The following is a 24,294-nucleotide window of genomic DNA, read 5'->3' as shown; positions in this document are numbered from 1 at the left end:
CACACCGGAGTTGCCCCGACGCCGTCGCTCCAGATCTGCCATCGTCCGCGAGCCCCGACGACCCGCGCCGAACCGCCTGTTGCCCGCTGGTCACGGCGTCGCTGTCCTAACGCCGCCTCGTGTTGATTCCGAACCCCTTTGGTGCCGTGCCGCCGTCACGCCATCCTCCGAAGCCTCGCCGGAACCCTAGCCGGCGATCTCCCCTCGCCGGACCGGCCACCAGATTTATTTTTCTTTTTCTTTTCAGAAAAAAAAAAAAAGAAAAAGAGAAAAGCAAAAGAAAATTTAGGTATTTTCTTTATCTTATTTTTGTTTTATTATTTTTGCTATTTTATTTTATCTTTTAGTGTAATTATTCCTTTAATGTGAAATTGAAATTCCATGATATGAAATTACCTTGAAATTAGTGATTGTCGGTTTGATTTTAGCTCGAAATCCGACTCGCAATTATTTAAAAATTGCCAATCCGATCTCTCGCTCGAGATTTGATTCGTGATTTATGCGAAATGGGCCAACCCGATCTCACGCGAAGATATTGGTTCACATTTGGATATCAATATGGCTTGATTTCTTTGTGGTGTTACTTAAATTAGTTTTCATTTTTTTTTAAAAATCAAAAAAATGTAGTTTTAGGGTTTGCATGTTCATAATAGGAATTTTATTTCGAATTTTCAAAAATAAAAAAATCAAATCAATTAATTTAGGTTGCTAGTTTTCTTTAAAACTTGGATTGCATGTTTAATTATATGACAATTATTAATTTCGAAATTTAAAAAAAGGGAAAAAAGGAAAAACACAAAAAATGTCATTATGCATATGTCATGTAGAATTAGAGCATTCTTTGCACGTCATTGCATGCTAAGATTGCATATTATAGGTTTAGATAATTTTTCATAAATAGATTGCATGCTTATTAGGAAAATAAAAATCACGTGCACGTCATATAGAATTAGTTTCATACAATGCACGTTATTTAGTGATTTTTGTTAGATGCATTTAATTAGAAATTGCCCGTCATTAGAATTAGGTCATTAGATTAATTTAGATTGCATATTTAAATGTTGCATTTCTTTAATTTTGAATCTCATAGAAAATACAAAAAAATTATTTAGAATAAATCATCTCATGCTTAGGATAGACTACATGCTTAGTTAAGTGATATTGCTTAGGTCATATAGCTAAGTCATGTTGCCATGTCATATCATTTTATGTTAAATTAGTGGCATGCATTGCATATTGCATGATTTTCATTAATTAAGTGAAAACAAAACAAAAATTGCGTGTTAATTAGAAATCATATTTATGACGCTGATGTGAATTTAAACTAACAACGCAGATCTTGTTCTATAAGGTAAGTCATGCAATTTATTCATTTGCTTTTTTTAGTGTTAAATTGGTGGTTTGCGTACCTGCATAGTAACCTCACATGTTAAGGAATTAAAATCAATTCAAGTTGCTTGCCAAACGATTTTTTCAAAATAAAAGATAAAGGTACCGAAAGGGCGTTAGAGAAATCTAACGTAACCAAGTCCCTGAATTCACAAATCTCTGGTTCGTAGGAGTAAAGTAAAACTCTCATTACTTTACTTGGGTTTCTAATCGACCCACCAAAAATAGATTAGTGGCGACTCCTGATTGAAATATCATTCGCATGTTAAGAACTTGAACCTAAGTCGCGAATTGGTATGGGCTTGGGAGAGTCCGAGTTAAGTCTAGGCTTAACAATCCATTAGCCAAACCTTAGATGGTCCACCCCCGAAAAAAAATTGGTCTCGACAGATACTTAAGGGAATAATGAGTCACAAGTCATTGGATATTGTGATGCCTGAGTTAAAATACGAGTGTTAACTTGTGTGTTGAATAACTATGGTTCACAAATGCACGTAATGCCTGGGTCGTTGATCCGTTTTATACCTTATGGTCATAATTTGTTCATATACAAAGTTGCAGGTATACGCAATATAGAATCTGTCTCATTGTTATATGAAAGGTATAATAATGATGTCCTATACAATCTAATTATGACAATGCATTAAAATTCTCGGCCGGGGTTGTAGTCGAGAATAAATTGTTTATGACTTGAATAAAATGCTTGTCAATTAGATTTGTGCATATGATCGAATTGGTGACTTGACAAATATTCAATGGTTTTTGTTTAATTGTGACATAATAAGATAGAAGGATTGAATTACACTGTAATTAAAGCTGACAGATTTATTATGTTCTTAAATCATTCACACTATCTAGGTAGCCATGACATATTGCTAGATGTCAATCATGACTTGTATGACCCAAAGATTAATTGGGACAATTAATTTTTTTTGGGAGTACTAATGTGTTAGTACAAGTCTTACTACCAACTCACACAAGTCTTACTACCAGCTTAGTGATAAACTTAGAGATGTCACATACCATAAACAATTAGGATAACGTGGAACAATAGGGAAATAATGTTACAAATGTGTTTGCAATTACTACAATCGAATTGAGTCGACTTAAAATTAAATTAAATGAGATTTAATCTAATTTGTATTATAGTCACGAGCCTACTTGCATATGATGTACACGCATGCCCGAAGTGAATATATGTTAATGTATTACAAGTGCACACATAAAGATTATGTACTTTTATTATTTATTATTTTTTATTCATTTATTTAATTGATTAATCAATGAGCACATTGTTGCTAACCATGTGCATGTTTAATAAATGATATTTATATATAATAAAAAAAATAGTAAAGCTATGTGCATAAATGATCAACAACGGTTGCTGACCATTCATGCATGATCGTTCAATTTTTTTTTTTCTAAAATGCTACATAACGGAGGGCATGATCAATGGTTTCTTAAAAAGAGAGATACGCGTGTGTGTTTTGCGTGTTGGTACAAGAGAAAGAAAAAGGGATTCTCTCATTTGGGCCGTGGCTAAAAACATCAAGGATATAGAGGATTGTCTCCACGAGATTGCTAGCATGATTATAGTGGTAATTATCCGAAAGTTCTCTTTTCCATTTGACGTCCATTGGTAGTGTGTCTAAACTATAGGTCTGACGTTTATGGGGCTCGAACTGAAGAACATCCGAATCAATTCGTTTAAAGCGTGCTTTGAGAAGTAATTCGTTTAACTCCCTTTTATATTCAATTTTTTTTTTTTGGTTAAAACACACAAACAACGCATTCAAAGAATTATGTATAGAAATATATCATCTTTGTTTCTACTGTGTTTTGCTAATTTTACCTATACATGATTCATGAAACCCCAACAGTTTTCTAGAGTTGTTTCTACAAACCTAAGCACTTCTCACAACATTATATCAATCTCTTACCAAATCACAGATATTCACACCTACTGTAGAGATTTATCATTAGAATTAAGTCCATTTTGCACAAAGGAAAGCAAGAGAATTTGATACAACAGAGAGGGAGCTATTTGTGATTTTCTTCAAATGAACCAATGTGATATGTTTTCAATATTTCCAAGCTTCAAAATAGCTGTTGAAAGATTTATCTATTAGACAATTCATATAATTCTTTAGTGCGAAAATTCATAATAAAATAGTGATCTTTGATCTTCATGATTTTTCACAAATAAATGAAAATGTACCTTTATCCATAGCGTTATCCTTAGATGATAATCGTTATGGAAAACCGAAGAACCTTAATCAAATGAAGAAATCCGATTTATCTCCCTTAACCCACTATTCTTTAATGTATTCCATCAATGGAGGAGAGAATATCGAGTTCTTTTTTTGTTATTGTTGTTCATCGTACGCAGAGAGAGGACCGAACTCTGTTTATACGCTCTTTCAATAGGTGCCTTCCATCAAAACGCCTTTTTAACTTCCATAAAAGTCATACCTCTTTGTTTTATTAGAGTTGCAACTTCTCATAACCAATACATTATTTATTTTATAGCATTTCAACTATTATTAAACCATATTAAATCATATCATGTGGGCCACAATAATTCTTACATTCTTCCACTTTGCTCATATGATTTTTCTTTCATGGTTTAATAAAAACTGTAATGTGCACAATAACATTATGCTATAAAATTTTCATTAAATTGGCAAACACATAATAATCACAATTAAGTAAAGAAAACTAATGCGAGTCATAGCAGTTGTATGTCATTAATCGACATAGTTCCTTCTATGCACTACAACTATAGCATTTTACTTAACATAATCCATAAATGAAAAGTATAGTAATCGTCCAACTATAATGTCTCTTAAAAAACTATCCTATTTACTTTCATCTATTTTTATAATGTATACTAAATAGAAAACAGGAAATTTCATAAACACGTAAATGAGCTCAAAGTGTTAAATATAGAAACTTAATACAATCATAATACAAACATTAATGATGTCAAATAATACCCATCTTTTCAACATGCTCATTAAATGTTTTGGGCAGTGGTCCTTTTGTTAAGGGATCTGCTATCATAAGATTGGTGCTAATGTGCTCAATTGACACTCTTCGTTTATGAACTTATTCTTTAATTGACAAGTATTTGATCTTCATGCGTTTAGCACCCCTAGAATACTTGTCGTTCTTAGAGAAGAAAACTGCTGCAGAGTTATCACAATAAATTTTCAGCGGCTTGGCAATACTGTCGACAATTACAAACCTAGAAATAAAATTCCTGCACCATAATTCATGAATAGTGGCCTCAAAGCATGCCACAAATTCAGCTTCCATAGTGGATATAGCAATAACTGACTGCTTCGCACTTTTCCATGAAATTGCCCCTCCAGCTAGAAGAAACAAGTAATCACATGTTGATTTTCTTGTAACGGCACATCCAGCTAAATCTGAATATGAATTTCCAATCACCTCGAGATGATCGGATCTTTTATAAGTAAGCATATGATTCTTCGTTTTTTGCAAGTATCTAAGAACTTTCTTTGTAGCTTTCCAATGATCCATTCCAAGATTACTTTGATACTTGCACAGCATTCTGACAGCAAAACTGATGTCTGGTCTGGTGCGAGTTTGTGCATACATTAAGCTGCTCACAACAGATGCATAAGGAATATTTTTCATTTGTTCTCGTTCCAATTCACTCTCCGAATATTGCATAAGGCTAAATTTGTCACATTTCTGAATTGGAACTATTCCTACTGAACATTTACTCATATTAAATTTCTCTAAAATTTTCTCAATGTAGGCTTTCTGAGACAATCCTAATAATTCTTGTGATCTATCACGGAATATTTATATTCCTATCACACATGTTGCCCTCTCCTATATTCTTTATTTCAAAATTCTTAGAGAGAAACTTCTTGATTTTATATAACAAGCCAAGATCATTAGCAACAAGCAAAATATCATCAATATACAGAATTAGAAAAATAAACTTGCTCCCACTATTCTTCATATATATACACTGATTAAGGTGTTTTCCTGAAATCCAAATGAAATTATAGTATCGTTAAACTTAAGATACCATTGTCAAGAAGCTTGTTTAAGTTCATATATTGACTTCTTTAATTTACATACCATGTGTTCCTTTTCTTTAACTAAAAAAGCCTTCAAGTTGGTCCATATAAACCTCTTTTTCTAAATTCCCATTAAGAAATGTAGTTTTTACATCCATTTGGTGTAACTCCAAGTCATAATGAGCCACCAAAGCCATAATAATTTTAAGTGAGTCATTCTTAGAGACTGGTGAAAATGTCTTTTTATAGTCAATGCATTTTATTTTATTTTTGCGTAAAACCCTTTGCAACTAGTCTAGCTTTATGTCGTTCAATATTGCCTTTTGAGTCGCGCTTGGTCTTAAAGACCCATTTACACCCAACCTTTTTACATCATTTAGGCAATTCAAGAATATCTCAAACTTGATTTTGATACATGGATTTTAACTCTTCTTCCACGACATTAAATCATTCATTAGAATTTTCACATTCTATAGCTTGGGAAAATGAATTCGGATCATTTCCAATTCCTAGGTCAATTTCTGACTTTTGTAGATAAACCATATAGGCATCAGAAATAACATACCTCATTTCTCTTTGAGATCTTCTTAATGCTATTTCTTGTGACTCAGCTATTGGAGGTTCAATGTTGACATCCCTATTATGGAGTGTTTGTTCATTAATTTCTTATTCTCGATTATTGTTAGATTGTACTATAATATCAGGAACAACAACTTTAGAGGTTTTAGGTATAGGAACTTCTACCCTTACTTCTTGAATGCAAGCATCATGCACTCTTTCACTCCCACCAATGTCACAATTCTCAATGAACCTAGCATTTCCAGATTCAACAATTCTTGTACTATGATTAGGACAATAAAATTTATACCCTTTGGATTTCTCTGCATAACCAATGAAATAACCATTGGTCGTTCTTGAATCCAATTTCCTTTCATGTGGATTGTAAATTCTTTCTTTTGCTTGACAACCTCAAACATGCATGTGTCGTAAACTAGGTTTCCTTCCCATCCACAGTTCAAGGGAGTATTTGGAACTGCCTTACTAGGAACCATGTTTAATAAATACATAGAAGTCTTTAAAACATATATCCACAAAGATAAAGGTAAAGATGAATGACTTATCATACTCCTTACCATTTCCATTAAAGTATGATTACGCCTTTCTGCTACACCATTTTGTTGTGGTTTACCTGGCATTATGTATTTAGCACTAATGCCACGTTTTTCAAGGAACTTAGCAAATGGACCTGGACATTGTCTCGATTCATCATACTTTCCATAATATTCACCCCCTCTATCCGATCTTATTGTTTTCACATTTCTATCTAATTGCCTCTCAACCTCTTTAATATACACTTCAAGTGCATTCACTGATTGAGACTTATCATACAATAGATAAATGTAACCATAACGTGAAAAATCATTAATAAAGGTAATGAAATAGCTTTCCTTACTAAAAGATGGAACATCGAAAGGACCACATATGTCAATACGTATAATTTCAAGAAGTTCTGTGCTTCTTGTGGCACATTTCTTAGTATGCTTTGTTTGTTTACCTTTAATATAATCAATATACACCTCAAGGTTATTAAAATCCAAATTTGAAAGAATTTTATTCTTCACCAATCTTTGCATTATTTCCTTAGATATATGACCCAAACGTTTATGCCACAAGTAAGCAGAATTCTCATTTACCAAACTTCGTTTAGTGCCAACATTATGATACAATGTCATTAATGTCTCAACAAAAATATTATAAAGTCTAAATTTGTAAAGACCATCACATAAAGTTCCAATTATAATAAGAGTATCACTCTTAAATAAACTGAAAGATTCAGAACCAAACTTACAATAAAATCCCGCTACATTAAGTCTTGGCAAAGAAACTAGATTGCGAGAAAATGTAGGTACATAAAGGGTTTGAAACAATTCCAAATAATGCATAGTATTTAAGATCAAACGGTAAGTGCCAATGCTTTCAACTAGAGCTTTGTTTCCATTCCCCGTAATCACATAACTTTCATTTGGCTTTATGGTTTAGATCGTAAGAAATCCCTGCATCGTATTTAACACATGAGTGGTGGCACCAAAATCAATCTACCAAGTATTATGAGGAACTTCAGTAAAGTTTGATTCAAAACATACTAAAGCACAAAACTTACATTTCTTTTTTAACCAAGCCTTACGTTTCAGACAATCTTTCTTCAAGTGTCCAATTTTGTTGCAAAAATAACACTTAATAAGATTGTATTCCTTCTTGTGGATTTGAGAAACCTTTGAAGAGTTATTGAGGACGTGTAATCATTTCTTATTGCTCCTTCCATCTTTCCTTTTGAAATTCCTTTGAACTTCTTGATGACTCGAACAAAATGAACCTTTTAATTCTTTATCATTGTTTCCTCTTGAACTAGCATATTGACCAATTCATTCACATTTTACTTATCCTTTATAGTGTTGTAATTCATTTGAAATGACCCATATTACTCATGAGGCAAGAAATTAAGTATAAACTGTACTAAAAAGTACTCATCCACGTTCATTCCTAAAATCTTTAACTTTGCTGCTAAATTCGTCATCTCAAGTATATTGTCATGCATGGTACATGAACCATCATATTTCATGGTGGTTAGTGTGCTCATCAATGTACCAACAAGTGACTTATCAGCAGTTTGAGAACGCTCTTCCACAAATTTCATAATTTCCTTAGCATTATCAGTCTTAGGAAAAGAAGTCTTTAAGTTGTTTGCAACTGTCATTCGCATGAACATTAAGCTCAGTCTATTTGATCTTTTCCAAGCTTTATAAAAAGACTTTTCATTATCACTACTTTTATCAGTAATAGCAGCTGGTTTCTCAACTTGAAGCACTAAATCAAGATCCAGAACACCTAAATGAAACTGGACTTGTTCACTCCATTCAGGAAAATTCATCCCATTGAATAAGGGAATAGATGAGGCATGCGAATGGAGTGAAACAAGTATAGATACTACAAATGTGCAAGAAAATAATTATACATTAATACCTTGAGAATATCACCAAATCAGATTCAAACTAAACTATACATGTACATCATAGTTCTTCTTTGGGCGATCCTATGATATACAAATATATATAAACCATAATGATGCTAATAACTTTTATTTGGTAATTGTAAATATATTTTATTAAAATTTATTTGCTATCTTTGGATATACAAACAAATTTAACAAGTCATATTAATTACTAACTATCGTGTTCATGAATTATAAGAAAATATTAACATTTGGATTAATCCCTAAATTCTTATAATAAATGAACTTCAATATATCCATAACACCAATAATGATATGAAACATATCAATTTCATATATAGCATCAATTAATCATGGGTAATTGAATAAAATAATTGACAATATAAAAATTCAAAGACTTTAAGGTTTGGCCACTTTGATGACTAACAAACCATTCATAATATTAATTTTTTAATATTGTAAAATACAAATATTTATCAAATTGCACACAAGGACAAAAATGTAATCAAAGCATAAAGGCAAAATCGTAAAATCATAATTTCAGAAGGGCAGAACCATAAATTTAAAATCTAAGGGCAAAATGGTAAATAATCAGCAAGGGCAAAATCGTAATTATAAATAAACAGGGGCATAACAATAAATAAATAGCGTAGTGACAAAACTGTAATTTTTTTTAAGCGGCAAGAGGCATAACTGTAAATAACTATCAAAGAGGAGGGCAAAACTGTAATTAGGTGCGAAAAAGCAGCAGTGCACGCGCCTTTACTGCCGCGTGGGAACGTGCAATGCACGCACCATTATTGCTGCGCGGGCGCATGCATGCACGCGCCTTTATTGCAGAGTGGGCGCGTGCATTGCACGCGCAAGCATCATGCCTGCAGTGCCTGGCGCGTGGTCCCACGCGCCTTCTTCCTTGAGCCGTTTCACTTCTTCTTTTTTTGTGCCTTGTTTTAGAAACAAGAAACGGCATTCGTAGTACGAACAAGAAAACGTTCCATTTTTCTCCGAATTCATCCATTTTCATCCTTTTCTCCATGAAAACGTTCCATCATTTGGATTTTCTTCAACATAACCCTCCGAAAACATTTCCACAACAACAAATAGTACGAACAGGATCATTCAACAAATCATCATGCATAAATCATAATATTTCTATAAACAGAAAAAACATGAGATCATAAACCACGCTCTGATACCAAATGTTAGACAATTCATATAATTATTTAATGTGGAAATTCATAATAAAACAATAATATTTGATCTTCATGATTTTTCACAAATAGATGAAGACGTACCTTTATCTATAGCGTTACCCTTAGATGATAATCGTTGTGGAAAACCGAAGAACTCGAATCAAATGAAGAAATCCAATTTCTCTCCCTTAACCAACTATTCTTTAATGTATTCCATCGATGGAGGAGAGAATATCAAGTTCTTTTTTTGTTATTGTTGTTCGTCGTAGGCGGAGAGTGGACCGGACTCTATTTATATGCTCTTTCAATAGGTGCCTTCCATCAAAGCCCCTTTTAACTTTCATAAATTTCATACCTCTTCGTTTTATTAGAGTCACAACTTCTCATAACCAATATATTATTTATTTTATAGCATTTCAACTATTATTAAACCATATTAAATCATATCGTGTGCGCCACAATAATTCTTACATTATCTAGTCGAGTATTTGTTTTTTTTGCTATTCTTTGACCAGCAAAACGTAAATCCACAGAGCATTAAAGGCTATTCCATAAAGTATAACCTTTGCTCGTATAGTCTGCCTAACATCTCTTTTGCTTAACTGAAAAATGCAAAATGGGTTTGATTTACTCCAGGATGCTTTTAATGGATTCCAACATTTTAAGATAGCTAAAAACCCCAACTTGTGTCCAATTTAAATTGATAAATAGCGGGATCTTCCCACCAGGATCATAGAGGCTCATGTATAAAATCATTTACTTTGTCTATGTCTTGTACTGCTTCTACAAAATGTTCATTTTGGATTTTTCACGAATTTTAGATTTACGGCCTGTTCATTCTTCTATAAATACGTTATTCCAAGCGAATTGACGTCGTTAGGTTCTATTATTCACTTTCTATTGGTCCCTCCAAACTTCAATGAACCTTGTTATACTTCTTGTTCTCATTCTACAAGGGTCTTTCCAATTTTAGGCACATTTTCCATCCAATAACTTGCTCTCCTATTTCGGAGCCAAAGCCTTTCCGTGATTTTAAATGTCCCATTATCAACATTATCAACGTATAGCCTATGTATATATATAGGTTGCTCGTTCTGCACACTCAAATACACATATTACTAGTTTTTTTTATTATTTTTTCTCCTTTTAAAAATTATAGGAAATTATTTCAACAGATGTGCCCTGAGCATACTCTAAATTATCCAAAAATGATGCGTCATTGCCCTTGGAAAAAAGTCATCGGATAATTTGCCCATTTGATCCTCTCTTTATTTAGTTTTGAGGCATGGTGTGCAAAGTCTAATTATATGTATTTACTTGGAGATGTAAAATGTTATTTCTTATAATTGAAGAATAAAATTTTACCAAGCCATTGATGTAGACTAATGCTAGTTATGCACACAGAAGATTTTTTTGCGTGGTGGTTCCTTGTTAGTTGAACACTTGAACTTAATTGGCCATGTTATTGGGGAAAAAGGCCAAGCAAGACCGACCCCAATCCAACTTGAGCTGGTTGTTTTCCCTTTTATTTCTTTTGACAAGGGATTATACTTTAGATTTCCTAGAAATAATTAGTCAATGAAAAATGTTTCATTATCGACAATAATTTATGTTTAAATATTTCTATGAACGATGAAATTTTATACGTTCATTTATTTTTGTAAGCAATACAAGTGATCTTGATCCTTCACCTTCTAATATTTTTTGTCCAAACTCAACAGTATAATCTAATGATGAAATTTATTATTATACTAAATCATTAAATCATTTGCACTATACCAAGCAGGCAAATTATCCAAGCATGTCGAGTGTAATGATATCAAAGTTTTTTTTTTTTTTTTGGTCAAAAGAGAACTATCTATTACTGATTAAGGTAGAGTCTTACATAACACAGATAGAGAAAGATCTGAACATAAAATATTCCATAGAGGAAACGGGGGTGAAGTCAACCAATTACGTGGGAGATTATGTAGCCGATGGTTCCGTGCAAGCCAATCTGCTGCGGCATTTGCTTCGCAAGGGCAATGGATCATTGTGATATTGTTGCTTTGAATTAGCGCACTCCTACAATGCTGCATGATTACTTTTAGATTCCATGAAGGTTCGGCCCGGCCCATTACCATATCTACCACCGCTGAACAATCGCTTTCTATGACCACTTCACAGTTCGACTTTCGAAGTCTCTCACGTGTGGCAACTGAAGTTCCTGGGTATATAAGATCCAGTGTAAAATCGCCTCTGCTTCCGCTTCGTTCGACGAAGAAACCCTAGCCGTGGATCAGAAGCCTTCGAGAGCTCTTCCAGACGAATCGCGCACTACTCCAGCCACAGAGCACAGAAATTCGCCTGAACACCATGCCGCATCGATGTTTAGCTTCAGATCCTACCCTTCCAGAGGTTGCCACTGATCAGGTTTGTCTCGTTTGAGTGGTCGTACATCTCAAAGTTAACACAAGTAAAAATTTCTTTTCATGATAACTATTTTATTCTAATGCGATGACGGCAATTGATATGGACCATCTACAACACTTCATCATCTCAATTGTCCCATAATTTCGTGCTGATGACATCGCCAAGGGCTCAATCCTCCGTCATAGATACTATGATGCCGGTAGTTATTCTATATTCTTGTTTGGTGGACATTTGCGTCAATCATCTATCCGCGAGAGACTAGCATCAATGCCTCCGTATTTTTTCATAAATCCTGTGGGACCAAAAGTGCAACCGAACGTGAAAATCTTCGAAGACAGGCGACTTTTCCATGAAAGAACATGGCAGTCGTCACGCGAGGGCCTTCGTCCCCCACCCAATTAAAGGGACCTGGTTGCAGCAGTTTTTTCCATGAATCATGGGAAACTTTCGCAGGAGCCTTTAAGTTTCGTGGGCCATACAAGCAGAATGTGAAGAAAATCATATCCCAGAGAATTTTGAATTAGTCAATTCCCGATTAGTTGTCGCTGTTTTCTAAGCTAGGCATTTCGTCAAACAGTGGGCCAGTAATAATGCGGGTGGTGAAGTTCCACAGTGTTTTAACAACGACTCATTGAAGTGGATGGAGAATACATGAGAGAGCGCGTGTTACGCGTAATGCATGCGCATTGAAAGTTTTGGGTTTGTGGGCTGGTGTGAACTTTCTTAATTACAGAACAGGGAGAGCAAGTTGACATGCATTATCATCCAATGAACCAGATTTTCCTTCTTCCTCCCCCTTTAGAGCCTTCCTGTTTCCCCTTGATCCCTTTTGATCCACCAATGTTATCAACGACCACCCAATTATGGATGATGGCCTAGCTAGTGACAATAAGGTCGATCGCGAACGCGGTTGCCGGACACATTTTAGAGCGTTTAGAGCAACAAAAATCTAGGTTAGTCTAGAACAAGAATTCTTACATCATGGGATAAACATAGCATAACTTTTTACTCGGGAGGAGTTACATAGACCGTGATACCGATCCGGAATAGTTGGATCAAAAGATATGCTATGGCCAAAGGTGGACACCCATTTTAAGTTAATTTTACTCCTCAAAATCCATCTTCTGCATGGGTTTAAACTACTTTTCTATTTCTAGACCTATTTGTTTGTTTGTGGGTTTTCAGTCCATTTGTTATTTCTTTGGATTTCAGATTCTATATATTAAACTTGAATTAGGATTTATGTAGAATATATGGGGGTGTCAACGGTTTAGTTTTGGTTTTCAAGAAAAATAGAACTATTTAGGTGGGCTTTAACTTTGAATCGAATTACGACTCAAACACTATATAACCCGAACCGAATACTCAGTTCAATTTTTCAGTTTTCTTTTCTGTAATATTAACAAGATGCTTAGTGACAAAGGAGAGAAATTGTGTGAATTGTAAAATTAAGAAGATTGACAATTTTCAGCTACCAAATGGACCGAAACTATTAGAATAAAAAATGATTTTTTTTATTATCCAAACTAGAACCTGAACTGAGCCAAAAATACACAAAAATTAGGCTCAATTCTATTCAGTTCTCTAGTTCAGTTCTAGCACCCTTAAGTATAGATGCTTAACTCATTTTAGATAGGGACAACTTTAGAAAATCATTTTTCTTTTTATATCGAGAAGATTTCTTCTGTTCTTCCTTAATTCCACATGCTTGCAAGTTTATATTTGTGTCAGCGAACTAAGTTTTACTCTCTATTCATATTGAATTCTTCTTTTATGTGTCACACGACAATGGCAAATCTTTTGTGGTCATTTGAGGGGCTTCTCGCGTCTATCATTCTTTTAATGTAGTAGGACTAGGATAAATAACGTACTACTCCGATTGGTATCTGATCAATCACTTCTCAATCATTGATGCATATGAATGAGATAGACATCAATGATTGAAACATTTTGAGTCGTCTATAGAAATACCATGTAAATGGAGGATTTATATCCATGGGACACAAAGGATTGTAGCGAATTTTGACCGATGAAATTACTTAAATGCTCTTAAAGAATCGCGTTTCATGCTTTGGATTTTGAATTTGATATAATTTTTGTACCTTGTTGCTTGGCATTTGCTTTGATCCCTTTTCTAGTACTTTATCAGCAAACTAAAAATCAATTTAGCAAAACAAAACTACCCTTAAAAAAAGAAAAGGACCACCAAAATTTCGTGGTAAGTCCGCATTGGACTAAGTCTAGACCAAAATTTCGCTCAAATATGTGGTGTCATGCTATACATCATGCGACATGCACTTGATGGTCATAGCCTATATTTTTTTCGAGACGCTATTAGCGGATTGCTTGTGGGGTGCGAAGCTTTTTTTTCTTGATATCCCAGGACAGATAGGAGTCGAAGTCACATTTACCGCTAATTTCGGAAGACGAATTGGCGTTTTCCTTCGAACCCATGGGCAGGTTTTGAACCGTTGGAGACTCCAAGTCAAAAGCCCAACGTAATCCATGACAATGCGTGATCTCACCCTCCCTAATAGTGCTCGATGGAAATTCGAGTGTAAACTGAATCTTTCAAATTTGACTAACAGCTAAACGTGTAAAAAGATCATGACGGGTCATGCACGATCTCCATCTTAAATTTAATAGTTGAACCCACAACTGGTGTCCCCACTCATTTTCATTAGGATTTTCAACGGTCCACGATGTAGGAAAGTACCAAAAAAGTTCTAAATATATTGTATTAGTATCAAAAAAGTTTTAAACCATTTAATTTGACCAATTCAATCGTAAACATTTTTACATTTGTGCCAATTGAATTCATCTGGTCAATTTTAACTGAAAATCGCTGACATGGACATTGACCACTCTACGTGATACGACCAACGCTAATATGAACAAATTTTTTAAATATTTTTTAATTTTTTGTACTCTTTTCATTATGATTGGTGACTAGCGAGGGTTGTGGCTCTAGCCCAAGCCATTGTTGACCACAATGAAAACAAAAAGAAAAAGAAAAACTGTTAAAAAATTATAAAATTTGTCCATGTCAATACTGGTCATGCCATGTAGAACGGCTAGTATCCATGTCAGTGGTTTTCAGCCAAAATTGACTGCATAAACTTAATTAGCATAAATGCAAAAGTTTAAATATTAAATTTGTTCAATTGAAATATTTAGAACTGAATTAAAACCGATGCAATAATTTTATGATTTTTTTTTTTGTACTTTTCCCACTGTCTATGTGATCAGGTCATCATTATTGCCGTCAGAGTGGAGATGAAGTTAACAGGAACACGTGAGATAACTTGATCCAACGGTTGATATAAGCTTACTGAATGAGTAATTCTAGGAATGATAGGTCATGTTGCCTGGAAAAGAGGACGTCTCCATCCATAGAGGTAATTGAGTTTGGATAGACGAAGACATTATACGTTGCGCGCACTAAAAAGGTCGACCAAATCATGATGCGAATGAACCACGAGTAACCACGCGTGCACAAAACATGGATTGTTTCACTACTTTGTTTTGTCAAAAGGGTTTTTGTTATGCGACTGTTGACTCGGTTGGTATGGCACGGAATCTATGTTTTTTGTTTCCATGTATCTTTTCTTGTACCCTTTTTCTAGATGGTGTCATAAATGGACTTACACGAACAAGTTTAGAGGACAAAGAGGAGCATTGTCAAGAGAGATAGAGGAGGGCTTAAAATCCAGGGCAAAGTTAACTATGATTCAAGCTCCCTTCATTTCATGAAAAATGTAACAGTTTTTAAAAAAGTTTTCGATATAGTCATTTTTCAGGAAAATAACAATATTTTCTTATAGTTGGCTAAAACCTATAAATGAGCTAGAAATATTTTCCAGCAGTTTGGTATGGAAAATCCCATTTGATTTTCACCTGTGCACTCATTTTAATTTTTTTCTTTTTTATTTTCTTTTTGTAAAAAATTGAATTTTTAATTATTTTTATTTTCTTATTTTTTTATTTCTTATTTTTCTCTCTTTGGCTAATCACCGACTACGGTGACAGCCGGCGATCGGCCTCAGGTGAGGTCAAGCTTGCCCGCATGGAGCCTTAAACTTAGTTTGGATGGAGTGATAAGGAAGAAAAAGAAGGGATTTAGATAATAATGAGAGAGAGAGAGAGAGAGAGAGAGAGAGAGAGAGAGAGAGAGAGAGAGAGAGAGAGAGAGAGAGAGAGAGAAAGAGAGAGAGAGTGTGAGGATTTGAGGTGACTGAGTTATAATGTTGTTTGGATTCCAGCGCGGGAAAATGTATGAAAAATTAATTGTACATTCAATGTAAATGGAAAATTATAGGGGAGAATTACCAAAAAAGTCCTAAACCTATTGTAATTGTGCAAATTCAATCCTAAACTCTTTTTTTTTTTGCTAATTTAGTCATAAACATTTTACAGTTGTGCCAATTCAGTCCATCCGGCCAAAATTGGCCGGCCAGCGCTGATGTGGATGCCGGCCGTCCGACGAACGCCGACGTGGCATTTTTTAAATATAATTTTTTATTTTTTCGAATTTTTAATTTTTTTTTTTTTCCATCTTCTCCTTCCCGCCGGCCATTGAGAGAGAGAGAGAGGTTGCTTGCTGAGAGAAACCGGAGACAAACGAGAGGATGATGATTTCTGGCCGAGGAGACCTTTGGGGGTGAGAAGCTGGTGAGAGTAGAACATTCTTCTTGCTTGCACCGCCTGGAACTTTCACAGAAGAGGGAAAGCTTGAAGGAAATACAGGGAGCGCTCACTGAGGGAAAGCAAAAGGGGGCTCACTGGTTTTTTGGGGAATCGCAGAAGGCTACATCAAAACATTCTGGGGTTCTTTGGAAGCTCTCCTCACACAGAGACGGGTGGGGCATCTTTTCTTTCTTGGCTGAAACCATATCGCAAGGGGGAGAGAGGAACGCTTTGAGGAAGAGAGATTTCAGAGGGAGAAGGGGAGAGGCGAAAGGAAAGAAAGAGAGCGGGGCTTTTTTTTCTGGGAGCGCCGCTCCTTCTCCTCGATAGACTCGACCAAGCCACCTTGACCATCTCCATCCTTCTTCCCATCTCTCACCACTCTCAGTGCGGCCGCCCAAGAACGTTCTCTCGGGTTCAATCCTCGGCCGTAAATCCTCCTCTCCGCCGGAAATCTTCCCCCGCCGGCGTGCCATGTGGTTCAAGGCCACCCTAGTCAGTTCGTCTCTCGTGATTTGTAGTTCACTGGTGATTATATGCTTGCTAGAAAGCCAAGCATGGAAGAAATTAATCTCGTGTAAAGATTTTACGTTGATTGTTGCGATTGCCAGAGTAAGTGTCCGGAGTTGGTGACCGTCGATTAGAGCAGGTGACCGCCGGTTGGTGTTGGTTTGGTGGCGATGTGTATGTTGGATACGACGCATATAGAGGTTGATTTGTCACCAAAAATTCTGGTTCGATTAAGTTGCAGAAGGAATAGAGAGATTCGGGGAAGAAGAAGGCGCAAGGTTGAAGAAGAAGGTGCAGGGGAAAAAGACAAAACAAGGAAGAAGACAAAGGGGAAAGAATAAAATAAATTAAGAAAATCATTTAAAAAAGAATTAAAAATTAAAAAAAAAATTAAAAAAAAATGCCATGTCAGCGTTCGCTGGATAGCTGGTATCCACGTCAGCGCTGGCCGGTCAATTTTGGCCGGATGGACTGAATTTGCATAATTATAAAATGTTTAGGACTAAATCGGCCAAAATAAAAAGTTTAGGACTGAATTGACATAATTGCAATAGGTTTAGGATTTTTTTGGTAATTTTCCCAAAATTATAGTGATGGCTCTATTTTTTTTTTATTACAAAAGAGATATTTATATTCTACATTGTTATAAATACTACATTTATCTCATAATATTACAAAGTCATAAGTAGTAAAATTAACTCTACGGGAACGAGGAAACATTCATATATATAAATTCTAAGTAATATTGACTTTGTTATGCATGAACATGTTATGAAATAGATAGAAAAGAAATCTATTGCATATACTTCTTCACTACTATAGAAAGAACAATTCACTTTGTCCTTGCAACACAATATTTGTTGAAGAATAGACTGATGCATTGTGAAATGATATGTTAAAGTAAAGAACATCTATACTCATAAATTGGCAATGATATGCACGTTTTTTTATGTGTGATGGAGAAAATATCTATAATGAACTGAAATGACTACTTTGATTCCATCCAACTCAAATTGTAGTGAAGTTTAAGATGGAATTAAATGCTACTTAAAATCACGATTGCCTAAAAGAAATTTGACTATTCAATCATGTTAACTTAAAGAGGAAAAAAGTCCACAATGAATTAAATTTAAGTGGACCGCAATATATAGGATGTTTGATTAATATATAGGTAACCTAGGTATATTAAAATTAGAACTTCAACTTTCGTAATGATTTATATGGTTTTGACAATACCTCTTTCCATTTAATAAATTTCATAGTTATTGTTACAAGAGCTATATTTGCAAGCAGTATACTTTCCTTGTACGTTGAATTTGCTCCAATACAGAAGGTTTCTCAGTAAATGTAATTTTTCAACAAATATTAAAATGCAAAACCCGTGCAAGGCATGGTGATTAACCAAGTAGAATACGTAGAGTTGAAATATGTATAGAATTGGAGGACTATATCAGGCCCCTTCTTTGTGGGGAAAATTGTATAATCATTCTAAACTTATGGTACAAATCCCAATTCCGTACTAAACTTTCCAATTTTATCAATTTTGTCTTAAAATTTTGCGTGAAATTCCAATGTAATATTTTCGGCTAAATTTTCATTGAAAATCGCAATTGATGTGATGTGCCATGTAGGACAACAAATTTTGTTTCACACTTTCCAAAGGAAAATGTTGAGGCATCTAGCATTAACAAACATCTAGTGACGGCATGTGTGCAGGGAGTTGAAAGGTCACACATCACTCACCAATGTGATTTATATGCTCTTTATATACATGTGGTGTTCCTCTACCTATCAATTTAAGTTTTTGAGTTGGACTTTCTATCATATACATGGATGATTTGTTACGGTGTAGGGGATTAAGAACATCCACTTTAACCTTCACCACCTTATCTTCTCATGCAACGCACGAGCTGTCTCCACCAATAGTTTTTTTTTTTTTTTTTTTTTTTTTGGTAATCGAGGATCCGCCTGAGCCCCCTTTCGCTTACACTAGTCGGGATCACACGGCCTTTCGGTGTCTGGTGGCACCGGCGGACCTCACCGGAGCTATTTGGACGACTATACCTCGAGGGAAGTTGGCCCAGCAACCCACTACCAAGGCTCCCCACTTAAATCGCGATAATAACGCGGGGATTCGAACTCTCAACCGCAACGAAGCATGAGAGAACAAATACCAACACGACTGCTCACGAGTGGGTTGTCTCCACCAATAGTTCATAGTTGATTACTAATAGAAATTCGATATAGGGCGTATAGATTTTTCTCGACATCTCCAGCCTCTAGGAATTTCCATCAAACATAATAGATCAAATGGTGCCCGCGTGAAACTTCTAAACTAAAGGAAAGAGATGTCATCTCTGTTTACTAACCATCTTAAGGTATGTAATATTATACATTTGACGCTTTTCTTGTCTTGTCAACTTTCGTATCAGTAATGTATAAAATACAATCTTGCCATAAATTAAATATGTGTTCGACAGCATAATGTTGCCGGCATATGTACCTAAACATGCGAAGACAAATTGGGTTGCGTCCAAAGCTCATCATTGGCACTTCGACTTGAATAAGCATCCGATATGGATGCTCCTTTTTACAAGCTAACCATTTTTCAATCCATTGGTGTTCGAGTCTTGTTCTTATGTTGTGTCGAGAATAGACGCCCTTGTAGACATTTTATGTAGATATTAATTTTGGGTGATCTTATCCATTATTATACAGCACGTGGTTGTCTGAATCCTTGTTCGGTCTCGTTTAGCACTAATTTAGTTTTTTTTTTTTTTTTTTTAGTACAGTTTCTGCAAATTAGTCATTTAACATTTTCGTTAAGGCAATACAACCCAGTTAATAATTTCCATCTATGTTTCAGTTCGCCGGAAAAATGCCACGTCGGCATTTTGGCCGGATTTTGGCCGGATTGGCACTCAAGTGATCCATTTTGCTCCGATTTTGGCACTTAAGTGTATACTTCGTAACTTTTGGCACTTAAGTGTATATTTCGTAACTTTTGGCACTTAAGTGTCCATTTGTGCCAACTTTTGGCACTTGAAGCGTTATTATCCCTAACATATTCTATTAATATTCCCGACAATATAGCACAAAGAGAAAGGTGTAAAAAAGGAGGCTACGAAATCTATATGTTTTTGTCGTAGTTGTCCCTCGCTGGAAATACGTAGTTTGTGATGACAAATGGAGCAATTTCCTATATATTGTCAAGTGCAACATGAATTAGTGAATGGAATTGCTGAAGTGATTCTCGCAGGTCAGAGTTTAGCCACATCGTATTTGGGTGGCATAGGATGGACCTCCTTAGCTGATTCAAGCCAAATTTGGTGCTAGAGGGACACGGTTAGAAAATTTATGAAAGTAGAAAGACTTGATTGAATAAATTTAATAGTACATGAACTAAATTAGAAAAGGCGTGGAAGTACACAATTAAAAGTACATTATTTTTGGCACTCTAGGTCACCCTCTCAAATTTTGCCATAAATCTTATGCAATTGATGACTTGATCGAGTATTTCATGAGCTCAGGGCCTTTCCTACTTGATAAGCTGATTAGATGGGGGCATTTTTTCGAATTCGAGATTTAACCTGTTTAAGCGGGGCTTCCTAACAAATGGTTCTTTATATAGCAATAATATCACGTGACGTAACCCATGGAGAGAGACCTACCAATAAGAAGTAAAATTCTTAAATTCCAATAATCGATCAAAAGTACATGTTATGCAAATAGCATGATCGGTTGGTTAATCTAGATAGACCGTGTAATAAATGCATAGAATACTTTTTCGAGCTTTCCCGCTGAGGAAAGATATCAACATCTAACCCATTAATTGAGATGGCTTGAACTAGGAATTTCTGGCATATTCATACAAGTTGTGCTCGGTTGAGCTAAAAAAGATGGAGAGAAATAGCCCCAGATTGGAAGGCAGGTTGAGGGGTCAGCATGAAGTGCTTAAAGGGCAGAGCGACTGCCTGAAAAAGTCAGCCTGAAATAGTCATTCATTAATGTCTCTGTATTTCCGGTGGACGGTTGATGCAGCCTTCAATGCTCCTGATCTCTTGTGCTCAGTCACATGTCGCAATTTTTCAACGATGTCTGCAAAATTTCCTTAAAGAAATTTTTTTAACATACCCAATATCAAATCAAATCGTAAAAGCCCCTAAAAGATAATGGGAAAGAAAGAGAAATGAGGGAAGGGAACATAGTCACTCTCCTCGCGCATTCACAGTAGTTCCAAACTCTGTCTGTCTCTCTTACCACCTCTGCTTTTGTTTCTTGGGTTTCCCTATAAATGGGTCTTCCAACTTCCTCTGTATAAACATCATAGTTGAGTGAAATCTCTCTCTCTCTCTCTCTCTCTCTCGTGATACTTGTGCTTCTGATAGAGAGAGTCATGGCTGAGAATGGAAATCATGGTGTTGTGGTGGACATGAGGGACACGAACTCCACCCCCAAAATCAAAGAAGAGGCATGCCCCTGTTTCTCTCTGCCTTTCTTACAAAAAGGTGAGCCCGCCCCGCCGCCCGCCCCCCGGTGTCTCCTTCCTGCACTTTTAGTACGCGTGCTGCAACAGAGAAGAAAGAAAATGAAATCAGTCTTTTCCCTCTTCTTTTTAAGTTCGTTTTATGTCCTTGCTTCTCCGTTTTATCTGTAGTTCCTTGGCATCCTGCTGCCCATGATTGAAAACTTCGTGTACTCCAGTTGTTGAAACGTCCGGATCTTTCGGAATTCATTTGGCAGTACGGACTGGCGTAGTCCTGTCCCAAACTGTTTCCGAAAGATCAACATGGAGTTTCGTGCCTATGTCCAAACCGAAGATTTTCTCCTTACCATTAGCCTCCGGTTAAAACAGACGCAACATAAGAGCAAAGTTAATCACCATAGAACCTGCACGAGTGATGCAGGATTTACTTTTAACGTGATCTTGGGCCGTTCGCAGTGTATAGCGGAGATGCTCGGGACCTACTTCTTGATATTCGCCGGTTGTGGGTCAGTGGCGGTGAACAAGAATGATCATGTGGTGACGCAGCCGGGGATTGCGATTGTGTGGGGGCTCGTGGTGATGGTCCTCGTTTACTCCGTCGGCCACATCTCCGGTGCCCATTTCAATCCTGCCGTCACCATCGCTTTTGCCGTCACCAGGAGATTCCCACTGAAGCAGGTAATTTTTGGGAATTTTTCACTTTACATCTCGCGTGGTGTTCTTACACAGCAGTGATCGTTTGCATCTACCATGTCTCTCCATTCGCACGGTAATGGAGCTTACTGAAATTGAGCGATGATCGAGTAATTTACCGTCAATGTCCTATCTATTATGCCATCATCTACTGATGTTTAGATCCTCTTTTCCAGGTGCCGGCTTATGTATTGGCACAACTAATTGGGTCGACCCTCGCGGCCGGGACACTCCGGTTGTTGTTCACAGGGAGCCACGACCAATTTACGGGGACGCAGCCTTCCGGGTCGGACTTGCAATCCTTCGTGATCGAGTTCATCATAACGTTCTACCTCATGTTTGTCATCTGCGGTGTTGCCACTGATACTAGAGCTGTGAGTTCCACTTCATGCTAAGTTTCACATAATAACTGGTTTTGTCAGTAATTCTGATAAAGGACTTGCTCTACAATCTGAAATACAAGTTAGAGGGAAAAAAGGGTTGCTATTCATCATGTGTGATCGCATTAACCATAATAAACAAACCCAATTATATTCTTATTAAGAAATCTTATATTGATGGAATGTTTATGACGTGGACTTGATCCTGTAAATTAATCCCATAGCGATAATTACCTGTTGTATGAATAATCAATCATGCCATTCTTTAATCATTTTGTGCTTGATTTGGTCAGATTGGAGAGCTTGCTGGCCTTGCTGTCGGTTCAACTATACTGCTCAATGTGATGTTTACCGGGTAAATTTAACTTGTCCTTTCTGTAGTTTTAAATAGTCTTGTCTTTTCTACAGTTTTAACTCATTCAAAAAGGTCTTTATGATGCTTATTCATGTCCACATCAGTCTTGTTCTTGTTTCAAAGCTTTCTTTAAGCAAGAAAGCAACCTTGGAAGAAAATTGAGGACGCTGACCATTGATTTGTGCTCTACCGTTAATTAGGCCGGTTACTGGAGCATCAATGAACCCGGCAAGAAGCTTGGGGCCGGCGATTGTGTCTAAACAATACAAAGGGATATGGATATACCTACTTGCCCCAACCATGGGTGCGATAACAGGGGCTGCTGTCTACAACACCATCCGGTTCACCAACAAGCCTTTGCGTGAGGTCGTGCCGAGCGGCTCGTTCCTGAGAAGCAACGAGAGAAACAGCGTGAGAAACAGCGGGAGAAGTGGCTCCAACTGATGAGAGAGAGAGAGAGAGAGAGAGAGAGAGAGAGAGAGAGAGATTGTCAAATGTCATACTAGTCTTCCACTTTTTTCGTGTATGAAATGGGGAATGTCACAAATCAAATAAGGTTTAACATATGAAACTTGCTTGATTGTGTAAAAAGACAGGATGTGACTTGCCGTTTTAAATTTTCCGCCGGCTATTTTGGACAGCCTTTTAAATCTTTGTCCCTTACTAGCATGTTGCCTTCTCATGTGCCAAATTAGATCTACCTTCTAGTTCCATGAATTGTCATTTTCGTGAAGACTCTTTTACTTCTTACCAGACTGGCGATCATAATAATTTATTTATTAAATTTACTTATTTTGACAACATGAATAATCCAAAACTATCAGAGCGACTAATTGCCCCGTTCATGTTCATTGAGTAGGTCTCCCACCGTAGTGGGGCATGAGTAGCCCCTAAAACCAAAGGAGCAATCCATGCCGATAGTGGTCCATGGGTCCCTGTAGAACTTCTCGGCATTGCCTGATTTGCTCAGTAAGTAATCCTCCGTAGCGGCTGCGATCAGGAGAGGCACGAGAGTACGACTCGAAATTCTACATGTCTTGACCATGGTTGTGAAGACCAATTCATCATCACAAATCTATCACCCTTCTAGAGCTCTTGTCCGTCTGAATTAATCAACAGTCA

General features: G+C 36.3%; 1 protein-coding gene across 1 annotated transcript; it reads left to right on the top strand.

The window, feature by feature from the left end:
- Positions 1 to 21,473: 21,473 nt before the first annotated feature.
- LOC104440865 (nodulin-26) lies at positions 21,474 to 23,835 on the top strand. The gene is made up of 5 exons (XM_039311167.1): positions 21,474 to 21,763; positions 22,199 to 22,422; positions 22,614 to 22,811; positions 23,111 to 23,172; positions 23,373 to 23,835. Exons 1-5 carry the CDS (start codon positions 21,655 to 21,657, stop codon positions 23,614 to 23,616), a joined length of 837 nt encoding a protein of 278 aa, XP_039167101.1. The 5' UTR covers positions 21,474 to 21,654; the 3' UTR covers positions 23,617 to 23,835.
- The last annotated feature ends 459 nt before the right edge of the window (positions 23,836 to 24,294 follow it).

This window comes from Eucalyptus grandis, chromosome 4 (assembly GCF_016545825.1).
Source record: "Eucalyptus grandis isolate ANBG69807.140 chromosome 4, ASM1654582v1, whole genome shotgun sequence".
NCBI lineage: Eukaryota > Viridiplantae > Streptophyta > Magnoliopsida > Myrtales > Myrtaceae > Eucalyptus > Eucalyptus grandis.
The sequence above is the reverse complement of the archived record's forward strand: the minus strand, read 5'-3'. Positions and strand labels throughout refer to the sequence as shown.

Excerpts from the sequence above, each read along its gene's own strand:
- LOC104440865 (XM_039311167.1), top strand. The coding sequence starts at position 21,655 with ATGGCTGAGAATGGAAATCATGGTGTTGTGGTGGACATGAGGGACACG. Across the intron at positions 21,764-22,198 it reads CTCTCTGCCTTTCTTACAAA|AGTGTATAGCGGAGATGCTC; the intron begins AAGGTGAGCCCG and ends TGGGCCGTTCGC. Across the intron at positions 22,812-23,110 it reads TTGCCACTGATACTAGAGCT|ATTGGAGAGCTTGCTGGCCT; the intron begins GTGAGTTCCACT and ends TGATTTGGTCAG.